The 27,503-nt window shown below is 37.5% G+C and overlaps 1 protein-coding gene across 4 annotated transcripts in view; it reads left to right on the top strand.

Moving 5' to 3' along the window:
- The window catches only part of LOC140142685 (D-beta-hydroxybutyrate dehydrogenase-like), a 46,066-nt gene extending 26,203 nt beyond the window's left edge, over positions 1-19,863 (top strand). For 3 of the 4 annotated variants that reach the window (XM_072164683.1, XM_072164682.1, XM_072164684.1), the window contains 8 exons: positions 6,316-6,535; positions 7,196-7,320; positions 8,202-8,324; positions 14,941-15,044; positions 15,576-15,648; positions 16,581-16,642; positions 18,074-18,118; positions 19,325-19,862. In XM_072164683.1, the coding sequence (XP_072020784.1) occupies positions 6,342-6,535; positions 7,196-7,320; positions 8,202-8,324; positions 14,941-15,044; positions 15,576-15,648; positions 16,581-16,642; positions 18,074-18,118; positions 19,325-19,414 (816 nt within the window). In that variant the 5' untranslated portion in view covers positions 6,316-6,341 and the 3' untranslated portion in view covers positions 19,415-19,862. Of the gene's footprint in view, positions 1-6,315; positions 6,536-7,195; positions 7,321-8,201; positions 8,325-14,940; positions 15,045-15,575; positions 15,649-16,580; positions 16,643-18,073; positions 18,119-19,324 lie in introns of all 4 variants that reach the window. The other variant, XM_072164685.1, reaches the window with a different exon arrangement.
- Positions 19,864-27,503: the final 7,640 nt, after the last annotated feature.

The following is a 27,503-nucleotide window of genomic DNA, read 5'->3' as shown; positions in this document are numbered from 1 at the left end:
GTGGTGGGACGGTCTTTGTTAATACCATTAAAAACTACATAATCATCTAGATTGATGTCATATAATCCCAGATTGCACTTGAAAAATATATTGAGATCAACATATTCTCTTCTAAAACTTAATGGGAGAAGAGTTAGCTCTGTTAACCTTTCTTTGTACTCAGCCTCGGATAATCTAAAATGAATTTAGTTGCCCTTCTCTGGACCCCTCAACTTTCTGGATGTTGCGCTTTGAGGTACCACTCCAGAGGGACTGCAATATTCCAAATCACTACGAACCAAGGCTGAGTACAAAGTCCTGGATACATTACGAGGGGCATTGAAGCCAATGGTGCGTTTAATCATACCAAGTTTTTGTTACACTTTTTAACAACCCTGTTAATGTGATCATCCCAAGTGAAAGACGAGGAAATATCAAGACCAAGATCTTTAATGGAACTAACACGGTCTAGAATGGCACCATTCATTTTATAATCATGACGAATTGCATTCCTACGTCTGGTGATTGATATGATCTGGCATTTAGAGGGATGAAAATGGAGATCCCAAGTTTTGCTCCAATTAAATAATGCATCAATATCACTTTGGAGCATGTGACAATCAGAGACATCAGAGATGTTTTTATAACATTTAGAGTCATCTGCAAACAAAGCTAAAGAAGAATTCTGGGCAACACTGGGCATGTCATTTATGTACAAAAGAAAAGCATAGGCCCCAATATTGAACCTTGGGGTACCCTGAAACAACTGGAAGCCAGTCGGAATTTACCCCATCAATAACAACCCTCTGCCTCCTCCCTGTTAAATAAGCGCGAAACCAATTGAGGAGGTCAGAATGAAAGCCAAAAGATTGCAATTTGTGAAGCAACAAGCTATGACAAACACTGTCAAAAGCTTTCGAGAAATCAAGATAGATCATATCAACTTGCCCAGCGTTGTCCAGAGTAGAACTGACTTCATGAAAAACGGATAAAAGCTGTGTCACAGTGGAGCGACCTTTGATAAAACCATGTTGCAGATGGTATAATTGGTCTTTAATTGCGGGGAACACTTGATCAAAAATAGCTCTCTCCATCACTTTTCCACATATACACAATAGTGACACAGGTCTATAATTTTCAGCACGTTGCCTGTCAGACTTTTTAAAAACAGGAACAACATTGGCTTTTAACCAGGTCTCAGGCATAATACCAGAACTCAAAGATAAGTTAAAAATGTGGCACAAAGGAAAAACAATTTCATGAGCGCATTCTTTCAAGACCCTGGGAGATATCCCATCAGGACCAATAGCTTTGGAAACATTTAAATTGCACAAGATCTTGAGGACATCACATTCGTTGATCTGAATATTACCCAGTGAAGGATGTTGAAACCCATGTATCTTTGGCAACTGTGTGTTGGAAGTTGGCTGAGTAAAAACAGAATAAAAATAGTTGTTAAAAAGAGAAGCTTTTTCTCTAGCTGTTGTAGCTGTGATGTTATCCCAGCTGATAACTTTTGGAAGAGATTTGGATTTTGTTTTGATCTAAAAATGACCAGAATCTCTTGGTGTTATCAACAACACTTTCACCAAGACTATCAATATACTCATTAAACTTGGCAGAGAGCAAATTTTCAAACGATTACGTAACTTCCGAAAATTGGCCCAGTGGCTAGAGAGATTTGATTTTTTAGCACGCCTCCACGCAGTTTCCTTTTTGTTTTGGAGATGCCTAACTTCTGCGTCAATCCACGCTGGGGCCGAAGAGTCTTTGATCTTAATTTTTGGTATGTAATCATCTAAAACCTTGGTGAATATTTCTGAAAATAAATTCCATGATGAATTAACATCTATTGCACAATATACTTGACTAAAATCAGTGTTTTGCAGCTCACAACGTATATCATTAAAATTAGCTGCTTTAAAATTGTATACAAATCGAGGTCTTTGTTTGAGACGCTCAACCCTTGTACTCACAGTAAATTGAAGCAGCTTGTGATCTGTTAAGAATGTTTCATGTGATATGGTAACACCATTGAGCCTGTCAGGGACAGTTGTGAAAATAAGATCTAAAATATTATCACAATTTTTTCTAGATGGGATATCATTCATTTGCTTCAGGAAAAAAGAATCCACAGAATCACAAAAAGCTTGTTCAGAATCTGTAACATTGTGATATATAGTACTGTCAAGACAACCTTTTACATCAGGAAGATTAAAATCACCAATTACATGAATCTGGTTAAAGTCATTGTGGAGTTTTTCAATTGTAGAGTCAAAATTATTAACAAATGTTTCGACGTTGCCATCAGGTGCTCTGTAGCATAACACAAGAGCCATTTTTTCACTTTTATTTGGTCTTATTTCAATTACCATTATCTCGTCAACAGGCTCAACAACTCAAGCTCAAGATAGAGCTTTTAACTGCAAAGAGGAGACCCCCGCCACGTTCTTTCTCAGGGTCATCTCTATCCTTGCGATCTCTATCCTTGTGATCTAAGTATACAAAAGAAAATAATGTTTAAATTTCGCAGTGCAATATTCACGAGCAGAGAAGTCGAACAAGTCAATGTACACTCCTCAAAAGAATTAAAGGATTAGATGAATATATCAGCATTTTGGAAAACATAGGATATGATGATAATATTATTGATAATTGTGCTTGATCTTTCATTACATCACTGCGGGCGGTATTTGATGCTTTCTGTCGTAGGCGGCATACTTTTATGTCACCGTATACTTACACCCCGAGTTCTGCGGCCCCGAGGCCTAGAAATCATGCGCGTATATTGAGGGGGAAGGCTTTGTTTGTTTGTATGAAACATTTAAACGATGCGCGATGATGGAGATGATTTGATTATAAGCGCAGTGAATTATGAATTAGTTTATTGTCCCCGATAAGCACAACCCATACCTCTTACCTAGGCTCCCCTCTCTCCCACCTATATAGTCTCTTCTTCTCCCCACGAGAACCCACGCTTTCAAATGTACACTCCTCAAAAGAATTAAAGGATTAGATGAATATATCAGCATTTTGGAAAACATAGGATATGATGATAATATTATTGATAATTGTGGGTATAAGATGCCCTCAATGTATCCCCGGGGTGGGGAAAGTCATTAATGTAACCGCACAAAAGATGACCACCCGGCCCCCTCCTCGTTTCTCTGAGGGTATGGGTCTTAATCGTGATCATTAAATGGTACAAAACATATATAGAGTATTCATTTATGCATTACGTTGCACTATTAAGGTTACACTAAGAAACGTATAAAAAACGTATAGGCCTACAATATGTATAAAGTTGTTCTCTAAAACAGAGTTTTCTCAGTAATCAGATATCGCAGCGAGTGAAATGTTGGTGCATGTGATGTAGCTTAACATTTTCTTTGTGTGTTTACACACATTTTTTGAATAAATTTGAAAATCCTTCGTTTAAAGCGTTTTTACGCACCATGTTCACAAGATCAAAAACGCGTTCCATGACGTTTTTTTCAAATGTGCGCTCCGTATAAAACCACGCCAAGTGATTGTTTTCTTCTTTTTTGTATTGTACTACAAATCGATCAAAGAAATAATGTTGCCATGGGGAAGAACCAAATACAGTACCGATTAAATTTTAAAAGCCCGTTTTGGGGGAACATTTTCGAGAATCTTGATTGAGAAAAAACTGTTTTGTCACATTATCGATATCTTGATTGTGGAACGTTAATTTTGACATCTAACTACCAACATTATTTCTCAACGGTCTGTCGATTACTCTACCATTTGATTTTCATTCAAAATTGAAGCTACTTTTGCAAAAAACGAGTTTTTTCATCATCGATGCGACCGACTTTGCGAGGGTAATGCGTTTGTTTATCATCCTGTATGCACTATTGAATATCATAGTCAGTTTGAGACCATCTGCTTTCATAAGCCTCCTCAGTAGCTCAATCGGTTAGCGCGTTTGACTTGTAATCTTCTCGACTATGTAATATTGTTTTGACCTGGTCAACTAGTACGGGTTCGAATCCCTGTGTGGTCCAATTCTATTATTTTCTATTTTTTCTTACTTTTTTCTCTTTTTCTGTCTTCTTTCTTGTACGTGTCTTTCTTTCTGACTGCAGTGATTGATTGTTTTTGCCGGTTTTTTCATTATTGTATAATTCAGGAATAGGCCTACTAATCTAAATAGGCGCGGCCTATATAAGCCTATGAATATTTTTTTTACAAATTAGATATTGGTTGTTGGTTTTGTTATTGTTATTGTTGTTATTGTTGTATATATTGCATACTCAGGGTAGGCCTACTAGGCCTATTATATCCTATAGCGGCATTGATTTATTTCACGACAGATATCATCTGAGGATAAAAAATTTAAAATTTATAAAATACCATAGAAAAATTGCAGAAAACCGGCTTCCCCCACCCTGGCAGCCCCTATCATGGTCGCCCCTCCCTCCCTATCCCTGCAACATAGGATGACTCACGTGTCACGGTTTCATAGATTCGCGGTCATTGTGCAATGCACAATGACCACGAATGTAGATTGATACACCAAGTATATACCCCGGTATATACGCTTGTGTTCATCTTTTCTGCATGGCTGTTTTTATTATTAACTTACGCCCCTCTGGAATCAAGCCTTGAAAATCCATTGTATTTAACCTTAAGGGAGCTCAATTATGACCCCTAACCTCAGATATTTTAGGAGGGGGCCTGGAGATCATCTTTTGTGCGGTTACATTAATGACTTCCCCCACCCCGGGGATACACAAACCTATCTCAATATGTGACTTGACCTTGACCGTGGTGACGTTTGACAAATGGCTTCAAAATCAAAATTTTAGCCTCAATTTTTCCCCTTCCCCTCAAGATGTGGGTGATAGCGGATATTTGTCATGAGTGCATTTTGTCTACAACTTAGGGAACAAGTGATGTAATGAAAGATCAAGCACAATTATCAATAATATTATCATCATATCCTATGTTTTCAAAAAATGCTGATATATTCATCTGATCCTTTAATTCTTTTGAGGAGTGTACATTTGAAAGCATGGGTTCTCGTGGGGAGAAGGAGACACTTAGGGAAGAAGAGACTATATAGGTGGGAGAGAGGGGAGCCTAGGTAAGAGGTATAGGTTGTGCTTATCGGGGGCAATAAACTAATTCATAATTCACTGCGCTTATAATCAAATCATCTCCATCATCATGCATCGTTTATGTTTCATACAAACAAACAAAGCCTTCCCCCTCAATATACGCGCATGATTTCTAGGCCTCGGGGCCGCAGAACTCGGGGTGTAAGTATACGGTGACATAAAAGTATGCCGCCTACGACAGAGAGCATCAAATACCGCCCGCGGTGATAGATATCCGATAATAATGTTAGCACATTATACCGTAGGCCATTATATATTTATGGTTATAATTTTATACTCTACTGTGTCCTTCCAGCACAATAGTGTTATGATTGCAGACCAGATCTGCTCCACTTTTTAATCCCTTGATTTTTGGTTTCTAAACAAAAGAGAAACCAAAACTTAAAATTTGAAACGAGGGATTGTCAAAGTCAGAAAAATATGATCGAATTTCTACAAATTTATGGTCACTGCACCGTAAATGTGCATTGTGCCGGCTACCATATACCATATCGAGATCTGCCGAGGAGTGGTTAAACATGGGTCCACTTTCAGTTTCTCGGAGGCCCATTATACCCGCCCACGTGATTATCCCCGCGTGGTCCTGGGGGAGGGAGTACTCGGTACAAATGACCATACGGGTACGTGCGACAAACATGGGTAGCATTTTCAGCCTTTTGGCATATCAATGACATCTTTTTTATGCCAATTTTGGTATATGGACGGGTCCTTTTTCAAAACTTTCTCAATTTTTTTCCGACAATTCAGCATCGAAGTGGTTACGTAATTCTCTTGGTTACCGGATCACGCTATTTTGATATGCCTTCAAGTGCCATATACTTTGTGTGGTGATTGTTTCGATCGTGGTTCATAACTCAAGCGCGTGATCCCGTTGACATAGTAACATTACGTAACTTCGATACTGAATAGCCTAATTTTGCCTCGATCTAGCCAACATTTTTGCAATTTCGCCCAAATTTGGGGACAAATTTGTAAAAGACAGTTTGGGTAAAATTCGGACGAAAGTTTTGATTTTTGGAATATTGATGGGTCCAAATTTTTTGAAAAATTGGTATATTGATGGGCCCACTTTCAAATTCTCAGCGACACACCCCTACCAAAACCAAACTTGAGTACCCCACCGGGGTGGTCCGACTAAATATAAATTTACCGCCAAACGTTATTCATAGGCTGTTTATTCATTTACTTTTAGGTACATTATTACTATTAGCCATTGTTATGTCGTCAACAAGCAACAACAATGGTTCGCCACGAGTACTAACAGCCCTAGTCACGGGATCCACAAGACCACACGGTATTGGATTTGGCATAGCAAGAAGTTTGGCCAAAAATAGCGGAATTAACATCATACTGCATGGTACGCGAAATGCTACAACAGAAGAAGTGGAAAAATGTCGAAGTGATTTGGCAAAGTAAGTTTCCTGTCCTGATGTCAAGACACTTAGAATGTTTAATCCCCGCCTTCTTAATCTGGTTTCATTTAGGAAATATATAATAATGCTTAGGCTATGTACGCTGCGTTTGAGGGATTCAAAAAAGGGATAGTTGGCACTATCTGCGAAGACTGCGATGTTAAGTTCAGATTATAGATGATAAATAAAAACAAAGGCTATTATTATTAATCCTATTGAATCCTACTGCTATTTTGTTGTGTAACATAAACCAGATGTAACAGATAGTACAAACTATTCTTTTTTTTTTTTTAAACCTGTAAGCTGGACGAATAATCTTTGCCTCAATGTCTATGAAATTAGAGCTACTTTCACTTTTTTTCTTGCCTACAACAAGCAAATCGATCTTAGACATTGTGTGCCATATAACTTCTTAGCTAGGTTGTACACACACATTCTGAAGTCATGATGGTCAACATTTGGGCTCTATACGGGTGAACAAGAACATGTCCTAAAATTCTTACCAATAATCACAAAGTGTTTTTTTTTTGTCTTGTAATAGCTATCCAAACAAATAATATTTTGTACAATAGGACGTTTCATTGTGTTACCTAGAAACAAACTATTCCTTATCTAAATTGTTATAACAAATCGAACATAACCTTACGTTTCATATTTCAGAGAACATAATATATCGGTAGATTACATCCAAGCAGACTTGAGTTCTGTATCTGATACGCAAAAATTGTGTCATCAAATAGACGAACTGTATCCCGACGGAATAGACATATTAGTTAACAATGCAGGTATGTTGCGTTACCCGCCCCTTTTAATTCTATGCAATTCTGCTCCACAGTTTATATTCTTCATCTGGCATGACCAGTTTCTTATCGTTGGGACTGGCTTCAGACATTATGACTCAGGTGCATGGGGTGGGAGCCATTTAGATCAGCAGATACTTGTTCATTCCAATATTTCAGAAAGTGTAACATTCACCTGAGCTGGTTGTTAATGTTAACAGTTAGAAACATGGGTCCTGCTGGAAGTATTTTGGTTAAACCATGGTCGTATCTAAAACGTGGGTGAAAAAAGTCTTGTTCAAGTCTCTCTTATAGTACTGCAGCCAGCCGATCACCCCAACCGGCAGTGCGTATGCATAATACTATTAACCGCAGTCGTGGAATCGCTGTCAATTTACGAACCGCGCTGGCGACCTGTTTATTTTTCTAAAAACACGCATACCTGTACCCCAACTCAAAACAGTCATCTTAAGCCCATCCGCGCTAGAGAATCCGTCACTAGCGTTGTCTTACAGCTTCTGACAAATACTATACCAATAACTGGATCACAGCACCATGCAGTAACACACCGTATGGGTGGACATGGGCTTGAATCTAGATGAAATAGAACAAATAGTTTAAGGGAAATGTTACGTAATGTACGTGTCTGTTCAATTATTGTCTGTTCAAATTCCGGATCACTGAAAATAATCTTTCACACAGAGGGTTTTGATTTCAAATGGAGACATCTATTCAGGTAAACCCTATTTGAAAGTCACACTCTCTATGTGGATGATTAAGGTCATGCATCTTCTATAATGTAGTGTATGGATTTTAATTGGAATAATCCAATTTATTTATAATAACGAGGATGTTCTGATTTCTTTTGTATTCGCTTCATCATACAGGTATGACACACTATACTCTGGTTGATGATATTCCGCTCAAAGTTTGGGAAGATCTCCAGACAAGCAATTTGACATCACCGTTCATGCTGATCAAGCATTTCATTCCGCGTATGAAAAAGAGAGGTACATATCCATATCGTTATTACGTCGTTAACACCGCATACGGATGATTGGTTTATATTATGACGTGTCCTTTTATAACTCGTAACATAATTTGCTGAGCGCTGGTAGCGTCTAAGGCAAGGGAACAAGAGCTTTGCACTACGAACAAATGACTACTTTGAAGTGTCACTACACGTTCGATGCCTAACGCGATTTGCTGAACGCGGCAGTTACTTTGAAGCGTCCCTAATCCCTATATAACGAGTGTCTACGCGATTCTATATAACGAGTGTCTCACGCGATTCGCTGGCGCGGTAGCGACCAAGCCAATTTAACAAGAGCTTTACACTGCGAACACATGATTACTTTGAAACGTGCTTATGTAACCCGCTGGATGCCTCACGCGATTCGCTGAGCATGGGTACTTTGGTTAGCGACCAAGCCAACAAGATATACTACGAACATGGTTACTTTCAAGCGTCCCTATTAACCCGTTGAGCCCGGGGGGGGGGGGATTTTGGAAGTGGACCCATTCATATACCAAAATAGGCTTTGAATAAGGGGTCATTGATATACCAGAAGGCCGAAAATGCTACCCATGTTTGCGGCACGTCCCCGTATGGTCATTTGTACTGAGTGCCTTACGTTTTTTGCCGAGCGCTGGTAGCGACCAAGGCAAAAAAGGATGTGGACGGTTTATAGTTGAATGCCATTCGTCTGTATGCGGTAATTACGACCAGATTGTGGCTAACATACAGTAATTACTATTTTTGTTCTGTTTGTTTGCTTTGTGTGTTGGTTATTATATAGGGCCCTACTTTCCTTCGCCAGCTCCGGCTTGTACTTACGAAATTTAAAGTTGCGAGTCATTCTTTCCGAAATCACTCTCCATTATCAATTACGCCTGCGCTTACGTCTAAAATTGCACCTTTCAAACATGATTCTATAATCCAGTTCATACTATGACCTAGCATCTTACAACTTATGGTTCCATATCACAAGTCATAACTGGTAACAGAAAGCGCACCTTACAACTAAAGATTCCATAATGTAGGGCATAGCTGGTAACGGAAAGAGCACCTTACAACTTATGATTCCATAATGCAGGTCATAGCTGGTAACGGAAAGAGCACCTTACAACTAAAGATTCCATAATGCAGGTCATAGCTGGTAACGGAAAGAGCACCTTACAACTTAAGATTCCATAATGCAGGTCATAGCTGGTAACGGAAAGAGCACCTTACAACTTAAGATTCCATAATGCAGGTCATAGCTGGTAACGGAAAGAGCACCTTACAACTAAAGATTCCATAATGCAGGTCATAGCTGGTAACGGAAAGAGCACCTTACAACTAAAGATTCCATAATGCAGGTCATAGCTGGTAACGGAAAGAGCACCTTACAACTAAAGATTCCATAATGCAGGTCATAGCTGGTAACGGAAAGAGCACCTTACAACTAAAAATTCCATAATGCAGGTCATAGCTGGAAACGGAAAGAGCACCTTACAACTAAAGATTCCATAATGCAGGTCATAGCTGGTAAAGGAAAGAGCACCTTACAACTAAAGATTCTATAATGCAGGTCATAGCTGGTAACGGAAAGAGCACCTTACAACTAAAGATTCTATAATGTAGGTCATAGCTGGTAAAGGAAAGAGCACCTTACAACTAAAGATTCTATAATGTAGGTCATAGCTGGTAACGGAAAGAGCACCTTACAACTAAAGATTCCATAATGCAGGTCATAGCTGGTAACGGAAAGAGCACCTTACAACTAAAGATTCCATAATGTAGGTCATAGCTGGTAACGGAAAGAGCACCTTACAACTAAAGATTCCATAATGTAGGTCATACCTGGTAACGGAAAGAGCGCCTTACAACTAAAGATTCCATAATGCAGGTCATAGCTGGTAAAGGAAAGAGCACCTTACAACTAAAGATTCTATAATGCAGGTCATAGCTGGTAACGGAAAGAGCACCTTACAACTAAAGATTCCATAATGTAGGTCACAGCTGGTAAAGGAAAGAGCACCTTACAACTAAAGATTCTATAATGCAGGTCATAGCTGGTAACGGAAAGAGTACCTTACAACTAAAGATTCCATAATGTAGGTCACAGCTGGTAAAGGAAAGAGCACCTTACAACTAAAGATTCTATAATGCAGGTCATAGCTGGTAACGGAAAGAGTACCTTACAACTAAAGATTCCATAATGTAGGTCACAGCTGGTAAAGGAAAGAGCACCTTACAACTAAAGATTCTATAATGCAGGTCATAGCTGGTAACGGAAAGAGCACCTTACAACTAAAGATTCCATAATGCAGGTCATAGCTGGTAACGGAAAGAGCACCTTACAACTAAAGATTCCATAATGTAGGTCATAGCTGGTAACGGAAAGAGCACCTTACAACTAAAGATTCTATAATGCAGGTCATAGCTGGTAACGGAAAGAGCACCTTACAGCTAAAGATTCCATAATGCAGGTCATAGCTGGTAACGGAAAGAGCACCTTACAACTAAAGATTCCATAATGCAGGTCATAGCTGGTAACGGAAAGAGCACCTTACAACTTAAGATTCCATAATGCAGGTCATAGCTGGTAAAGGAAAGAGCACCTTACAACTTAAGATTCCATAATTTAGGTCATAGCTGGTAATGTAAAGAGCACCTTACAACTAAAGATTCCATAATGCAGGTCATAGCTGGTAACGGAAAGAGCACCTTACAACTAAAGATTCCACAATGCAGGTCATAGCTGGTAAAGGAAAGAGCACCTTACAACTTAAGATTCCATAATGCAGGTCATAGCTGGTAAAGGAAAGAGCACCTTACAACTTAAGATTCCATAATGTAGGTCATAGCTGGTAATGTAAAGAGCACCTTACAACTAAAGATTCCATAATGCAGGTCATAGCTGGTAACGGAAAGACCACCTTACAACTAAAGATTCCACAATGCAGGTCATAGCTGGTAAAGGAAAGAGCACCTTACAACTTAAGATTCCATAATGCAGGTCATAGCTGGTAAAGGAAAGAGCACCTTACAACTTAAGATTCCATAATGCAGGTCATAGCTGGTAAAGGAAAGAGCACCTTACAACTTAAGATTCCATAATGCAGGTCATAGCTGGTAAAGGAAAGAGCACCTTACAACTTAAGATTCCATAATGCATGTCATAGCTGGTAACGGAAAGAGCACCTTACAACTTAAGATTCCACAATGCAGGTCATAGCTGGTAACGGAAAGAGCACCATACAACTAAAGATTCCATAATGCAGGTCATAGCTGGTAAAGGAAAGAGCACCTTACAACTTAAGATTCCATAATGCAGGTCATAGCTGGTAATGTAAAGAGCACCTTACAACTAAAGATTCCATAATGTAGGTCATAGCTGGTAACGGAAAGAGCCCCTTACAAAAGATTCCATAATGCAGGTCATAGCTGGTAAAGGAAAGAGCACCTTACAACTTAAGATTCCACAATGCAGGTCATAGCTGGTAAAGGAAAGAGCACCTTACAACTTAAGATTCCATAATTCAGGTCATAGTTGGTAAAGGAAAGAGCACCTTACAACTTAAGATTCCATAATTCAGGTCATAGTTGGTAAAGGAAAGAGCACCTTACAACTTAAGATTCCATAATGCAGGTCATAGCTGGTAACGGAAAGAGCACCTTACAACTAAAGATTCCATAATGTAGGTCATAGCTGGTAACGGAAAGAGCACCTTACAACTAAAGATTCCATAATGCAGGCCATAGCTGGTAACGGAAAGAGCACCTTACAACTTAAGATTCCATAATGCAGGTCATAGCTGGTAACGGAAAGAGCACCTTACAACTTAAGATTCCATAATTCAGGTCATAGTTGGTAAAGGAAAGAGCACCTTACAACTTAAGATTCCATAATGCAGGTCATATCTGGTAACGGAAAGAGCACCTTACAACTAAAGATTCCATAATGCAGGTCATAGCTGGTAACGGAAAGAGCACCTTACAACTTAAGATTCCATAATGTAGGTCATACCTGGTAAAGGAAAGAGCACCTTACAACTTAAGATTCCATAATGCAGGTCATAGCTGGTAACGGAAAGAGCACCTTACAACTTAAGATTCCATAATTCAGGTCATAGTTGGTAAAGGAAAGAGCACCATACAACTTAAGATCTATCCCTATTATAACCCGTTGACAGCCTTATACTCTTCGCTGAGCGCTGGTAGCGACCAAGGCAAAAAGGATGCGGACGGTTTATAGTTGAATGCCATTCGTCTGTATGCGGTAATTACGACGAGATTGTGGTTAACGTAACTTTGTTTTGTTAGTTTGCTTTATGTGTTGGTTATTATATAGGGCCCTACTTTCCTTCGCCAGCTCCGGCTTGTACTTACGAAATTTTAACTTGCGAGTCATTCTTTCCGAAATCACTCCATTACCAACTACGCCTAAGCATACGTTTATAATCAGAATTTGCACCTTCCAAACAGGATTCTATATTGCAGGTCATAGTTGGTAACGGAAATAGCACCTTACAACTTAAAATTCCATAATTCAGGTCATAACGGATAACAATGCAACGGAAAGAGCACCTTACAACTTAAGATTCCATATTGCAGGCCATAGCTGGTAACAAAAAGACCCCTTACAACTAAAGATTCAATAATGCAAGCCATAGCGGGTAAGAGAAAGAGCACATTACAACTTAAGATTCCATAATGCAGGTCATAGCTGGTAAGGGAAAGAGCACCTTACAACTTAAGATTCCATAATGCAGGTCGCAGCTGGTAACGGAAAGAGCACCTTACAACTAAAGATTCAATAATGCAAGCCATAGCTGGTAAGAGAAAGAGCACATTACAACTTAAGATTCCATATTAGTTGGTAAGGAAAAGAGCATCTTACAACTAAAGATTCCATAATGCAGGCCATATCTACTAAAGATTCCATAATGCAGGTCCTAGCTGGTAACGGAAAGAGCACCTTACAACTAAAGATTCCATAATTCAGGTCATAGTTGGTAAAGGAAAGAGCACCTTACAACTTAAGATTCCATAATGTAGGTCACAGCTGGTAACGGAAAGAGCACCTTACAACTTAAGATTCCATAATGCAGGTCATAGCTGGTAACGGAAAGAGCACCTTACAACTAAAGATTCCATAATGCAGGTCATAGCTGGTAAAGGAAAGAGCACCTTACAACTAAAGATTCCATAATGCAGGTCATATCTGGTAACAAAAAGAGCCCCTTACAACTAAAGATTCAACAATGCATGTCATAGCTGGTAACGGAAAGAGCACCTTACAACTAAAGATTCCATAATGCAGGTCATAGCTGGTAACAAAAAGAGCACCTTACAACTAAAGATTCAACAATGCATGTCATAGCTGGTAACGGAAAGAGCACCTTACAACTTAAAGATTCTATAATGCAGGCCATAGCTGGTAACGGAAAGAGCACCTTACAACTAAAGATTCCATAATGCATGTCATAGCTGGTAACGGAAAGAGCACCTTACAACTAAAGATTCCAAAATGCAGGTCATAGCTGGTAACAAAAAGAGCACCTTACAACTAAAGATTCAACAATGCAAGCCATAGCTGGTAAGAGAAAGAGCACATTACAACTTAAGATGCCACATTAGTTGGTAAGGAAAAGAGCATCTTACAACTAAAGATTCCATAATGCAGGCCATAGCTGGTAACGGAAAGAGCACCTTAAACTAAAGATTCCATAATGTAGGTCACAGCTGGTAACGGAAAGAGCACCTTACAACTAAAGATTCCATAATGTAGGTCACAGCTGGTAACGGAAAGAGTACCTTACAACTAAAGATTCCATAATTCAGGTCATAGTTGGTAAAGGAAAGAGCACCATACAACTTAAGATTCCATAATTCAGGTCATAACTGGTAAGGGAAAGAGCACCTTACAACTTAAGATTCCATAATGCAGGTCCTAGCTGGTAACGGAAAGAGCACCTTACAACTTAAGATTCCATAATTCAGGTCATAGCTGGTAAAGGAAAGAGCAACTTACAACTAAAGATTCCATAATGTAGGTCATAGCTGGTAAAGGAAAGAGCAACTTACAACTAAAGATTCCATAATGTAGGTCACAGCTGGTAACGAAAGAGCACCTTACAACTAAGGATTCCATAATTCAGGTCATAGTTGGTAAAGGAAAGAGCGCATTACAACTAAAGATTCCATAATGTAGGTCATAGCTGGTAACGGAAAGAGCATGTTACAACTAAAGATTCCATAATTCAGGTCATAGTTGGTAAAGGAAACAGTACCTTACAACTTAAGATTCCATAATGTAGGTCACAGCTGGTAACGGAAAGAGCACCTTACAACTAAAGATTCTATAATGTAGGTCATAGCTGGTAACGGAAAGAGCACCTTACAACTAAAAATTCCATAATGTAGGTCATAGCTGGTATAATAGGGAACGGAAAGAGCATCTTACAACTTTTGATTCCACATTTGCAGGTCACAATAACGGAAAGAGATATGACCTGCATTATTGAATCTTAAGATACCACTATTAAAATAGTGGCAAGGTCCTCTTTCCGCTGCCAGCAATGTTTTGATAAGATGACTAATACATTATTGTTTTGTTGCTCATTGTTATATTGTAGGCTGGGGCCGCATAATCAATATTTCTTCAGGCTTGGGAATAAGAGCGGGTAAATTGTCCTCGGCATATTGCTCCAGCAAACATGGATTGAATGGATTGACAAAGGTATTGCTATTTTGTTTTCAATTTTAATTGGTTTCTATAATTGAAAGCAGATTCAACCCATCGCGGGACGTTTTTCCAACAAATCCAGGCTGCCGGTCTTGAACCATAGCTATTTGAGGAATACCTATGCTTGAACAAATCAACTTTTTGTGCCCATAACTTCCTTAACTAGTGTAGTACAAACATTAAATTACATTCCTTGGATCCGTGGGGCTAGACGCATAATTTGACATAATTATTTGAAAGTGTTATTGGGATCAGATTAATGTTTGCCCCTATATACAATCCTATTGAGTCATTTGGGGATCTTTTTGAGTATCACCGTTTCACGGTCTCAAAATGCTGCTGCTTGGCAGACAGCAGATTTGAGTTCAGCATACCTAAATTAACAAAAATTAAGCTGGTTGCCAAATTTTACGCAAACTTGTCGGTTGGAACGCGATTTTTCCAACATAGAACCAGTCTAGAAATAAAACTAATCTAAACTATAATGGCTGAATTAATCTGACTTGCATCATTTTGTCCGTATAGGCAGTAGGATTGGAAGCTGCAGACACGGGTGTTACGTGTAATGCAATATGTCCAGGATTTGTGGAAACAGACAGTAAGTAAATGCTCTGCGTTCTATATAGGTTTCAACATAAAAAGTTCCAAGTTGCTATCTCAAGAACCAATACTATGCTTGTTTGTACTCATTTTAATGCATTCATGCTGATTCAATACGAAATTTAAAAAAAAATTGAAACTTATCTGCAGTCGACACCCACGTGGAGAGAGTTAAAGGGGATGGGCCGATTTATAAAGTTTTCAACTTGATTGAATGACCTTTGTATATTCATGAATGTGGTGTGATTTGTATTAAGCAAAATCAGTCTGAAGTCGGTCATTATACAGCTCAAATTACCGTACTTTTCCTGACCAGACAGTCCATGCCAAAATTGTTACTACACCTTTACATTTCATCGAATCTCTTTTTGATGTCTGTCATTTTGAACATCACACTTGAAAGATGTATGCTATGTAGAAACTTTATTTTGCAATTTACATTCAATTTCTTATTGGATTGTAACAGGCATTTGCAAAACTACATTTTGCAGAAAACCCCATTGAAATTGACAACCAGTCAAAAGACATGAGCAGTTAAAGAGTGTCCAAAACAATAGGAAACGAAAGGTTTATTATTTCCTTTGTTTGGCTGTATCTTAAAAATCAATATTTCCGAATTCCGACTGATTTTGCTTGATCACTTCACATATGTGATGCGATCAAGCAAAATCAGTCGGAACTCGGAAATATTGATTTTGAGATATATAGCCAAACAAAGGAAATATTTCCTTTTGTTTGGAAACTCTTTAATTGCTCATATCTTTGAACTAGTTGTTCAATTGCAATAGTTTTTTTTTTGCAAAGCCCAGCTTTGTAAATGCTTGAAACTGAAAATTTAAAATTTCCGAGTTCCGACTGATTTTGCTTGATCACATCACATATTTTGAGCATTTTTTTAATATAATTCATAATTATTATCACTTTCTAAAGTGTATCGGAACATCACGGAAGGTTTTATGAAAGCGAAAGAAGTCAGCAAAGAAACTGCTGAGGTAAGCAAATTAACAAAATAATGTGGGTTTACTCTGCACAAAATTAGCCCTACCACAGGGCCTTTTTTTATTACACACTATATACTCCGAGACACCATGCTATATAGGCCTACTGAGAACTGCTAAAACCCAGTGACAGCTCACAGTCACAACCCACTAACCGCTGTCCCCGAGAAAAAACCTTTTTTTCTGGGGATTTAATAGCAGTCACTGACAGCAGTTCTCTGGATATATCCATGTTTTATGATATAGGGCCTAGCATGGTTTTGGATCAGCACAGTCAAAAGGCCCTATACTAGTAGGGCTACACAAAATGGCATTTCGTATCTGTTCAAACCTAGTCTTTGTCAAAGATCACTGGCGATTGAGGGATGTAGTTCCCAGTAGTTTCTTTCACTATGTATAATATAAGCTAATATAAGTAGGCTACATGGTCTGTAACACAGACAATTTCTGTAAAATTTAAATTTGGTAATTCTTTACCAAAATTGATGAAATAATATTAGTAATATTAATATTAGTAATATTAATAACTGTCATGCCAGGAATGTTTCCTGCCAATTCAGTAATGCCAAATAATGAGGTAAAATACAGGGCCACTGAGCAAAATTTGTCCCGCTTGCAATTTTACCGCTAAAATATGTAAAAAACAGAACAATTGTGGCCAAACCTGGCCACAGGAACATATACATTACAAATGTTGGTCAAATTTGTACCGGTATTTCAAGACGGGGGGAACCCACCCCCTCGGTCGGTACGCCTTTGGTAAAATGAAACCACATTGACCGTCGTTTAACGTGAAGAAGCTTGAAGATCTATGGGGATGTATCTGCTTATATACTGTTATTCTATAAACGAATTTTGATGATTCCAATTAGGTGTAAATTGGGACACGTGTAAACATTAAAAATATGCCAATTGAAAAAAATTAACCAAATTCGTTTTAAATGAGGATTTCGTGATCCTACCATCCTTTCAGTAGATATCCACGAAAAAAGCTTATTCCCAAAATTTCAGTTGATTCCGATTTTGCGTTTGCGAGCTTTGCATGATTATGTGTATTACACTGCTCCATAGGACACTGTTGTAATATACCAGAACAAAATTCAAATTTGATGATGTTTTTGCTGAACAAATTAATCTGCAAGAAATTTTTGGTACATAAACATTATGTAGCCAGAGGTTTCCAGTGGTATAAAAATCTCAAAATCACAAAATGCCCTTTTAAAAGATGATACATTATAAATAAACGCATTGAAACCATCCAAGCAATAACGGGTACCATATTCATAAGCCAGATTCATAAATTAATATCATATATTATTTCCCCTGATGGCTCATCACTGGACAGTTTAAATGAATACGATTTTATAACTTTCACATAATTTCTTTTTAGTAGTGCATTTCATATGTGTATTTTTTGTATTGCAGGCCACACTGACAAATCCATCAAAGAAGCTGGTCTCTACTGAACAGGTATGTATGACCTAAAATATTAATGGTTTTTCTCTGTTATTTACACTTTGGTAAGGCCAAAAAATAATGCTCACAGTGGTTTGAAAACAAATAAAAGCGATTTTTTTTTTATTCCTGACTTTTTCATGGTATTTGGAGAAAAAAATCTGATTTTTGCCGAATTTTTCCGGAAAAACTAAAAAAAAAATTTTTTTTTGAAATAAAAAAAAAAAATTCTGCATTTCTTTTTTTCCAAATCTCACGAATTTACAAATACGCGCGCGAGCTTTGAGACAAACTTTTTTTTGTGGGCCTGAGATCATAAGATCAAAGTCAATGTTATGTCAACAGTAGCGTATTGTGTTGGAATGAAAATATTCAGCCTGCAGGAGCTTTCATTCATTCAGTGCTCTGGAAACTAATTAACTTAATTGGACCCCCTTAAGGAATCGGATAGTAACATATGCACATTATTTTTTGTGGGACATGAGTGCACATCATCAGACATATCAAATTGCAGTCTGAATACGACGAATGTCCTTCTGATATCAAATATTTTTTATTTTTTGAAATTCCTGATACAATACAAATTTTATGGCAAATTATTACATTATGATATTTTTTACATTTTGATATCTAATGATATGTACTTAAAGTGTATGTATATAGCTGGGATGAGAAGCCGACCATCAATTGAAAATTTTGTCCTTCCACATTGAAGATAGATATATTTTTCCCCAAAAGACCGTATATTTGGTGTTTTGGGAAAAATCTATATCTTCAATACGAAAGGTAAAACTTTTCATATGATGGACGGCTTTTCATCCCAGCTACATACACTTTAAGTACATATCATTAGATTTATAAAGTTTACTTTGAAGACTGCTAAATTTCAAAAATATCAATTTTCAACAATTTCGGCCATAAAATGTGTATTATATCGCAAATTTCAAAACAATCCAAAATTATTTGATATCAGAAGGACATTCCTCATTTCAAAATGCAATTGGATATGTCTGATGTGGTCTCAGATTGTACAAAAAATATGTAAAAACGTCGCTATCTGAGCCCTTAAAAACAAAAACTAAATTCAATGTTATGTCTGGGGCATGGATAACCCTATTCTTTGCATTGCAAATAAACCTTTTCAAAACAATTTATACCTTAACAAGTTTCACATCTGATGCAATTTCAAAGATTTTTTTTCCTTTTCTTTTCCAACAATAGATTGGTGATCTTGTGAGTTTTCTGTGTTCTCCAGCAGCTGATAGTATGACAACAGCAGAGTTATGCATCGATGGTGGATTGTCCGCTTAGGAACGACCACCCTTCCCAAATAAGGCTTATTGCATCAAATAAGGCTTATTGCATATAACTGATCTACTATTGAAGTTAAAGAAACAGTTTTAAAAGTCCCTATCAGCTTCACAGTTTTTCTTAACTTACTTGTTATCCCGGTGTTGAGATCTTTTTGGGACAACCTGTTCATGTAATATGTCCTTACAAATTGCCTTCATCAGTAAAGTTACAGTCTGTCCACATAAAAGTACAAAGTAAACAGACCTCGGAAACTGGAGATATGAGAATAATTATTTCAGTGCAATGCATGTGTAAATGCTTCTTTGGTGCAATTTGCACTTGCCAAGCACACCACGCTCTTTAAAGCCATATTATATCATTTTCAAACAAAATAAGATTAGCATTTCTTTGCCATAAAATGTTAGCTTTTACTGTCAGATATATCCCTTTATTTTTGAGCCGAACAACTACGGCAAAACAAAAAAAATTGGAATTTACTACCAGCGCACATGTTGCCAATACGTACCACTCCTTCGGTCGAGTTGTGGTACGACCCTTTGTTGTGTATATCACCGTCCTGCACGCTGTGTACGTACTGTGTGTTATGAACATCGTGTATGCGTTCGACTAATAAGTCCATCCTAATAATAATCGTCGGTTCGGCGTTTTATTCAAAATCTCGGATTTTGACAAAACTACAACACCTAGAGTCTTGATTTTTGCAGGGTATATTGGTTTAATAAAGTACAATTTAATCGTGTAAAAAAGGAATTTTAAAAATTCAGTGAGGGCATCTTCCTCAGCAAATGTTATAATATGGCTTTAAGCGTCGCATTTTTTAACACACAATGTGTGTGGCGCAAAACATCGACCCCCGATGCCACAGATTTGGTTTGTACTTCTATGTGGACAGACTATGTAAAAGCTTAAAAATCATGTTTTGAGGAATGTTTCAACAATATTTTTGGTTAATTTCTAATCTTCATTTTAATTTTGGGCTATTTCAGTTGAAATCCATACACCCCCTATGGAAGACATGAACTTAATTTTCCACATAGTGTGAGTGAATTTCAAAAGGGGTTTCCTGAATGGGTGACTCCATTTGAAATTCACACTCCCTGTGAAAGATTAAGGTCATGTCTTCCACAGTGGGTGTTTGGATTTCAACTTGAACAGCCCACTACCATATTTCTTGGCAGTCAAGGCACTATACTATAACTGAAGACCCAATTAAAAAGACTAGTTTGCATCTGACGTCAGGGCAAAGGCGCGGTGTGATTGGTTGACCTGCACAGTACGAAATTTTTGGTCTGGTTGACAGGACGTCATACGCAAACTAGTCTTTTTAATTTGGTCTTCAATTATATCAGTGATTCTCGCTATTAGGACGAGGAGTAATAATCTTACGGCTATTCCATAGGCGTAAGACAAAAAAACACAATTTGTCTGAATGCCTTAAAATGAAGGTTTTTTTTTCTTATGAAAAAAAATTGGCAAAAAGGAATGGTAGTGTTGATGAATATGAAGCTGCATTGAGTAGCATTTGTGCAGCTACAAGACAAGCTATAAAGGTTTGTTCATACTATGCCACAATTGCTTTGCGTTGCCAATATATCAGTTACTTTTTACTGCAACTCGTCATATTTCCAAGTTCAAATGTATTTAACTTTGTTGCAAAATGCAGTATTTTGCAGTGCGGCAAAGCACCGCACAATAAAGCAATTGCGGTGTAGTATGAATGGACCTTCACACGGTTGTTTGATGTATACAATTGGCTTCATTATGAAGTAAATGCAAACTATAGGAGGTGGTGTTATTTATCATATTTCTTAATTTGCCAGGGGTGGGTAATCAATACTGCCATTAAAACAGTTGGAATAGGTGAAACAAGCAACAAAGAAATTTTATAAACATATTTCATCAAAAATTTAAAGGAATTATTTGGTATTTTAAAAAGCTTGAATGAGTAATTTCCAGTAACTAAATAGCACCAGTGCCACCAATCTTGTCATAAATAGATAATGTTATATCCCAAAAAGCTTTAAAAATGATGTGAAAGTAATGTTGTAAATAAGGGGAAATTAAAGTTGATGTGACCTTTTACCCATATTAGGTCGTTTTCCATCTTATATTTGCACATCAATACTCTTTTCAAAACTGCAAAAAATCTGAATTTTACTTATTATGTCATGCGCGTATTTTGGGGGGGGCTTTGGGGTGCCAAGTAGGGGGCGGCAAAAACAAAAGGGCGGCAAAAACAGGGGCGGGAATAACAAAGGGGGCGGTAAAACTAATTAGGAAATAAAAAAGGCGCAAAAATTGGAAAAATGTTGGTTTTAGGGCGCTAGTGCCTAAAATCCTTTTTCTTTTTTTTTTTTTTTTTGCTCTTCACTTTTCCAAACGACGGTGAAAAAAATTGGGTCAACCTTTTCGGGCTGTTAAAGGAGGGGCGGCAAAATTGTTTCTTCTTCAGCCCTCCGGGGTTGGGGCGGCCACGGTACGCCACTGTATGTAGAGTTTCTGATTTCGCAAAATCACAGTGCCTTCCAAACCAATATCATAATGGATTTAAAATGACTACCTTCCATATAACTGATTGCACTTCTTACTTTATTACAACTTACATAATGTTTATATTCACAATAAATTAATTGTTAACAACAATATATATATAAATAATCTTGAATCTATACTTATTTACATGATTATAATAGTAATAGTACAACACATAGGCACAATATGGCCACAAAATGTATATTGTATATCAGTTTCTGTTCAGTTTATAAAGGTATTATGGGCATGGCTGATTGGCTGTATGGGAAAGCATGGTCTGCTGGTTAAAAGGGTATTTGCTCTTGGTACATGAGGACCCAGGTACAATTCCCAGCAGAGGAGACATGCTGGGGGTATTGAATTAGGGGGAGAAGTCTGAAATTAACTGGCAACATAATGAAAATTAAATTCCCATTTCTCCCAATAGTGCATTTAGAGTTGGGCAAATGAGCCATGAGAGCACCCATTCCTTAGGAGAGCATGTTAAGTTGTTGGATCCATGTATAGATAGTCATACTCAGAAAGAATAGGGTGTTAATCACTGACCGTTCCAATCCGTTCTGGTGCTGTGATTAACCCATAAACACCCATTTGCAAAGACCTTTCGCAGTGCCCGATTTGGTGCAGTTTACGGCGTGAATATGATTTGAGGTCGGTTTCTGATTGGCTATAAATTGAATCACATCATCATCACATCAACACCAACAACCTCATTTGTCAATAAATCTGCATATCATCACGTGACGCAGGTGTGACCTAGTTCTTTTTACACGATTGGTCAGCAGTAGTGCGAAGGGTCTTTGCAAAAGCTGTAAGTACGTACATAGACATGCACTACGGTTGCATGCATGGATGATGTGGGTAAAGTGATTCTGATGTTCAATATACAGCAGTGCTTAGAGGTGGCGTTCTCATTACACACTTTAAATTTGGTATTATAGTAACACATATATTATATATATCTGTACTGATAATAAACTTTATCATACCATCAAGAAGTTTCTGATATTTTGATTGGATGAATGCTGCAATTTACTGACTAGAAATATATTATATCATGTCAGTTAAGCGCATGTCTCAATTCTTATATCAGGTCAATTGGGAAAAGTTGCACAGCAACAAAACCCAGAATCGGTCTACGATTTCGCGTGATCACAATTCAAATTTGCCACTTATCAACTATATTCAAGTGAGTTCTGACATAATTCCACTATATAATTTTACTCAAAGGAGTATTTTGTGATCCTAGCATCCTCTATTTATGTCATTTTTCATTTCATATCCACAAAAAAACCTATTCCCAAAATTTCTGTTGATTCCGATTTTGCGTTCGCGAGTTATGCATGATTATGTGTATTACACTGCTCCATAGACAATGCGTTGTAATTTCGTTCTGGTGTACCAGAACGAAATTCAAATTTCACGATATCTTTGCTAAACGAATTAATCTGCAAGAAATATTTTGTACATAAATATTATGTAGCCAGAGGTTTCCAGTGATATAAAAATCTCAACTTTTTTTGAGAAAAGTGGGGGGATGAGGCTGTGGATCACGAAATGCCCTTTTAAATGTATTTTCAGAGAGTTGATCTAACTTTATATTTGTCAATCAGCAAAAGATGATCTTAATCATCAATTGGGGTCGCAAGATTTGTTTTTGTAAATTTGTCACCTTGTAGTCAGCAATTTTCAATTCACTGACAGCTGTCGACAGAAAGGTTCTTTTATTTTGTGAATACATAGTTTTAAAGTTTAAATCGTAACCATTAGGTCTAAGTTAGGCCTATCTGTGTTTATTTTGTACCTCATGGGTATGATAAAATCGTTATTTTAAGTTCGGTTTAGGGTATGATACATATATCTAGTCTTGGAGTCTATCAGGCTCCTCGACTTTATCACACCCAACCTCACCTAATAAGTAATAAAACTGAATAATTGAATATCTTGATTTAACAGTCAGTGATTCTTTCACTATTATTGATATTTGCACAAAATGCTCATATAATTATTTAGTAATTGGTTTTACAGTAATGCAGTTCAGTCTTTACACATACTTTTGTATAATTATGACCATTTTCAAATGGCCTGCTGCAAAAGTGGAAATTTTTGCGCGATTAATTTTTCGTGCCAATTTTGAAATATTTCCCTTGTTTTTAAATTTGTGATTCTAAGTTTCCTCATTTTGACCTATACACAAAAGGAATATATTCGCACGTTGTTATTTTTGCGATAGCAGCTTGCAACGCAAAAATGCGCGAAAATAAATGTAGTACGAAAATTTCCCCTTTACAGTATACCATATGAAATCCACACCCCCCTCCCCCTGTGTACAATAACTCCCCGAATAACTCCAGTTGTGGAAGATATATAGGTAAAGCCATAATGGGAGCAAGGCATTAGCCAGAGGGGTGTCCAGGTGTCATTTGGACACCCTGTTTTCAATTTGGACACCCTAAAATTCTGATTTTTATAATGGAGTGAATAGGAAGTGAACACCCTGATTTTATAGAATAAGGTATTTCGTGGTGGATGGTCACATATCTAAATCTTTAACAGGGGTAGTGTGGATTTTAAATGGAATAGCCCATTACTGCATACTAAATTAATATAAGTTGTGCATTTTTGAAGTACAAATACTTTGATCACTGCTTTTCAGGTGAATATGACTTGAATAACAACCAGTCAGTGGCATAGCTAGGATTCGTGTGGCACCAAGGGGAAAGTATATAGAAAGGTGCCACCCCCATCCTGAAAGAATTGTTGTGCAAGAAAATTTGCACAAATACTACTAATTTTGTTTTTATTATAATAATGAAGTTGAATTTCGGTCTTTAAAATTACTGGTTCTGTTGAAATATGTGAGAAGCGTGTGAATATCTTGACTTCCACCACTTGGAAGGGGTGCAGAATCGATCTAGGCAGCACTGAATTGACAAATTATATGTCCCCATAAGATAGCGCCCAGCTTGAATGCTCCATTTCCCCTAACTATGCCACTGCACCCAGTGCTGGAAATAAGGCAGGACTTCAGTCTAAATGCCTGTGAAAATAATTGAACCTCACCGATACACAACCCTATGGGCCTACAAAGCACTTGAAATTTTGAAGTTGGCACGATGAACTTATTTTCCACTTCAATATGAATACGTTTAAAAAATAACAGCTTCCACCCTTATTGAATTTGTGCCCAGACAAAGTGATGAGGGTCTGTAGAATTTTAGACCCAAAAGGCTCTTGAACACTTCGGCCTATTTCCATGACTGATATCTTCATAACATATAGAATGAATCGTAGTAAAGCTATAAATGATTAAATAAATATAAGTACTTTCTTCACATATTTTGGCTTAATAAGAATGTATGGAATTGTTTCGGATCCGAGAAACTATAAAAAATATTAATTACCATACAGAATATTATGATATTAATCATAAGGATCACATAAGCCCTGAATTTACTTTCCTTGTTTGTGGGACTAAATTATCAGCACCCCCTCCCCCAAGACAGATCATGTTAGCATTAAAAATGAGAATTACAAGACCACATATTTTTGGAACATATACTCGAAATCCCAGCTGAATAACAGTAAAAAGAATGCGAAAGTCCAGTTCACAACAAGATTCCCATTTGCCCAAGAAGCAAACTTTTCTCCGCTAAAGCTTTCACTCTAGTTTCTTCTGTTAGATATGACTTTATTAATATAACTTATACCTATGAGTTACGTTTTTCAAATATGTGGGGCTAGAGATTGTAACATGCCCAGAAAGTATAAAAGCAAAAACAGCTGATTATGCAAATCTCTTGCTTCCCCCATGTCGCCTGCCAAGGTGAGTTCCGTATGTGTCCATGCATATTCGACATGCACGCATATTATATATTATACATACCATATTCATTCCATTAACCGCCCATGGTGCTTAACAAAGTAATTTTGGATGGGCGCTTATTTTACACTGTCATCCATCACCATCTGATAGCATTTAGTTAGTGTGCCCTCACAAAATATGGTGTCCAGAATGTGTCCAGTTTTGTTTATCATGGTCTAGATTGGCGACCGCCAGAAAGTAAAATATGATTTTGGAAGTCAGAATCGCCTCAAATGCAAAAGTATTTGCAGGTGGTTATTGGGATATATTTTTAATATGCTCACTATGAAATAGCATCATAATTTTGGTGCACATTTTGGATATTTTTGATGCTCAATTTCCCACATGCATGCATGTATAGTCACTCGACATGCTCAACAGGACTAAGCTTAATGGAAGTATTTTGACAACGTTGGATGCGCGGTTAATAATAATTTCACATTGTGTTTGTTGTAAAGTTGCTGGGTGGGCACTTATAGGGGCATGCGTGCCTTGCGTGGTTAATAGAACGAATGCGATACTATTAGCCTATATTTAGAGCTTATTTCCAAACTGTATTAAGTCCACAAAAACATGTGTCTGATTTACCTGTGCGATATTGCTATGGGTTGTGATGCTATGAGGTATTATGAGCCATTCCATGTCAACTCCTGGGATGTGCACCGCAGCACCTCTTCAATTTTTTTTTTTTTTTCTGTGTGGTGGTAGATATTGATGAGAAAGTAAAATCCTGAAAATTTGAGCTTCATACACTATTTCGTTTTCCCGTGGCATCAATTGAAATTTAGGGGATCAGCGTAAAAAATGTGTCGCAACGCGAAAGACGATGTTTGGAGGTCCATAAATGTATAAGGTGAACCCCCTACGACTTTGAAAAGTATGTATCCTGGGGTACTTAATTGTGTAGAGTTCAAATCTGGCATCAGAAAACTTGCAACTCCTTTACTTTAAAAGATATAGGGCCCTCAAAATACAACTTTGTCCATCCAGGACCAACTTCAGGGGGTCAGAACTCCAAAAGTAAAAATAATTTTTTGTCCATTTTTTCGCCAGTCGGAACCCTTTGGTAGGACATTACTCTTATCCAATATTGAGTCAATTAGAATAATTTTAGCTGAGATACATGTATTACCCATGCAAAACTCCAATAATACATTTTTTGTACATTTTGACCCCCCTGAAAACCAATGTCAGACAATTTGCCCCACCATCAACTTTAGGTATGTTGAAAATATGTTCTTGGACAACATTTCTGAGAAATAGTGGCTTGGGGTCTTGATGACTTTGCATTAAAAACATCAGTTAGGCTTGCCTACTTACATAGGAGTCATTCCAGCCACATCAACAAAAAGGGTTGGTTGGTCAGTGGTAATCCCCTCAAATTTTGCTGAAAATCATTTCTAGCATACCTCTATGAGCATAATGAACACATGGAAAAAATGAATGCTCAACTCCAAGCGGTTTGGGAGATATGGCTTGTCAAAATTTGGCCCAGACCCCCACTTTTTGCTCTCTCGAGTCATGTCGTTGAATTAGTAGCGTTTTGGGACATCCATATTTTGACTTTGAAAAATGATATTATGCTGAAAAGTACTAACTGGGGTGACTTTTACCCAGAAAAACAGAATCTGGCCTCAGAAATAGTGTATCGTATCTACTTAAAAAGTTATGGGTCTCTCAAAACCTTGT

The sequence above is a fragment of the Amphiura filiformis genome, chromosome 20, assembly GCF_039555335.1.
Source record: "Amphiura filiformis chromosome 20, Afil_fr2py, whole genome shotgun sequence".
In the NCBI taxonomy this organism is placed as follows: domain Eukaryota; kingdom Metazoa; phylum Echinodermata; class Ophiuroidea; order Amphilepidida; family Amphiuridae; genus Amphiura; species Amphiura filiformis.
The sequence above is the reverse complement of the archived record's forward strand: the minus strand, read 5'-3'. Positions and strand labels throughout refer to the sequence as shown.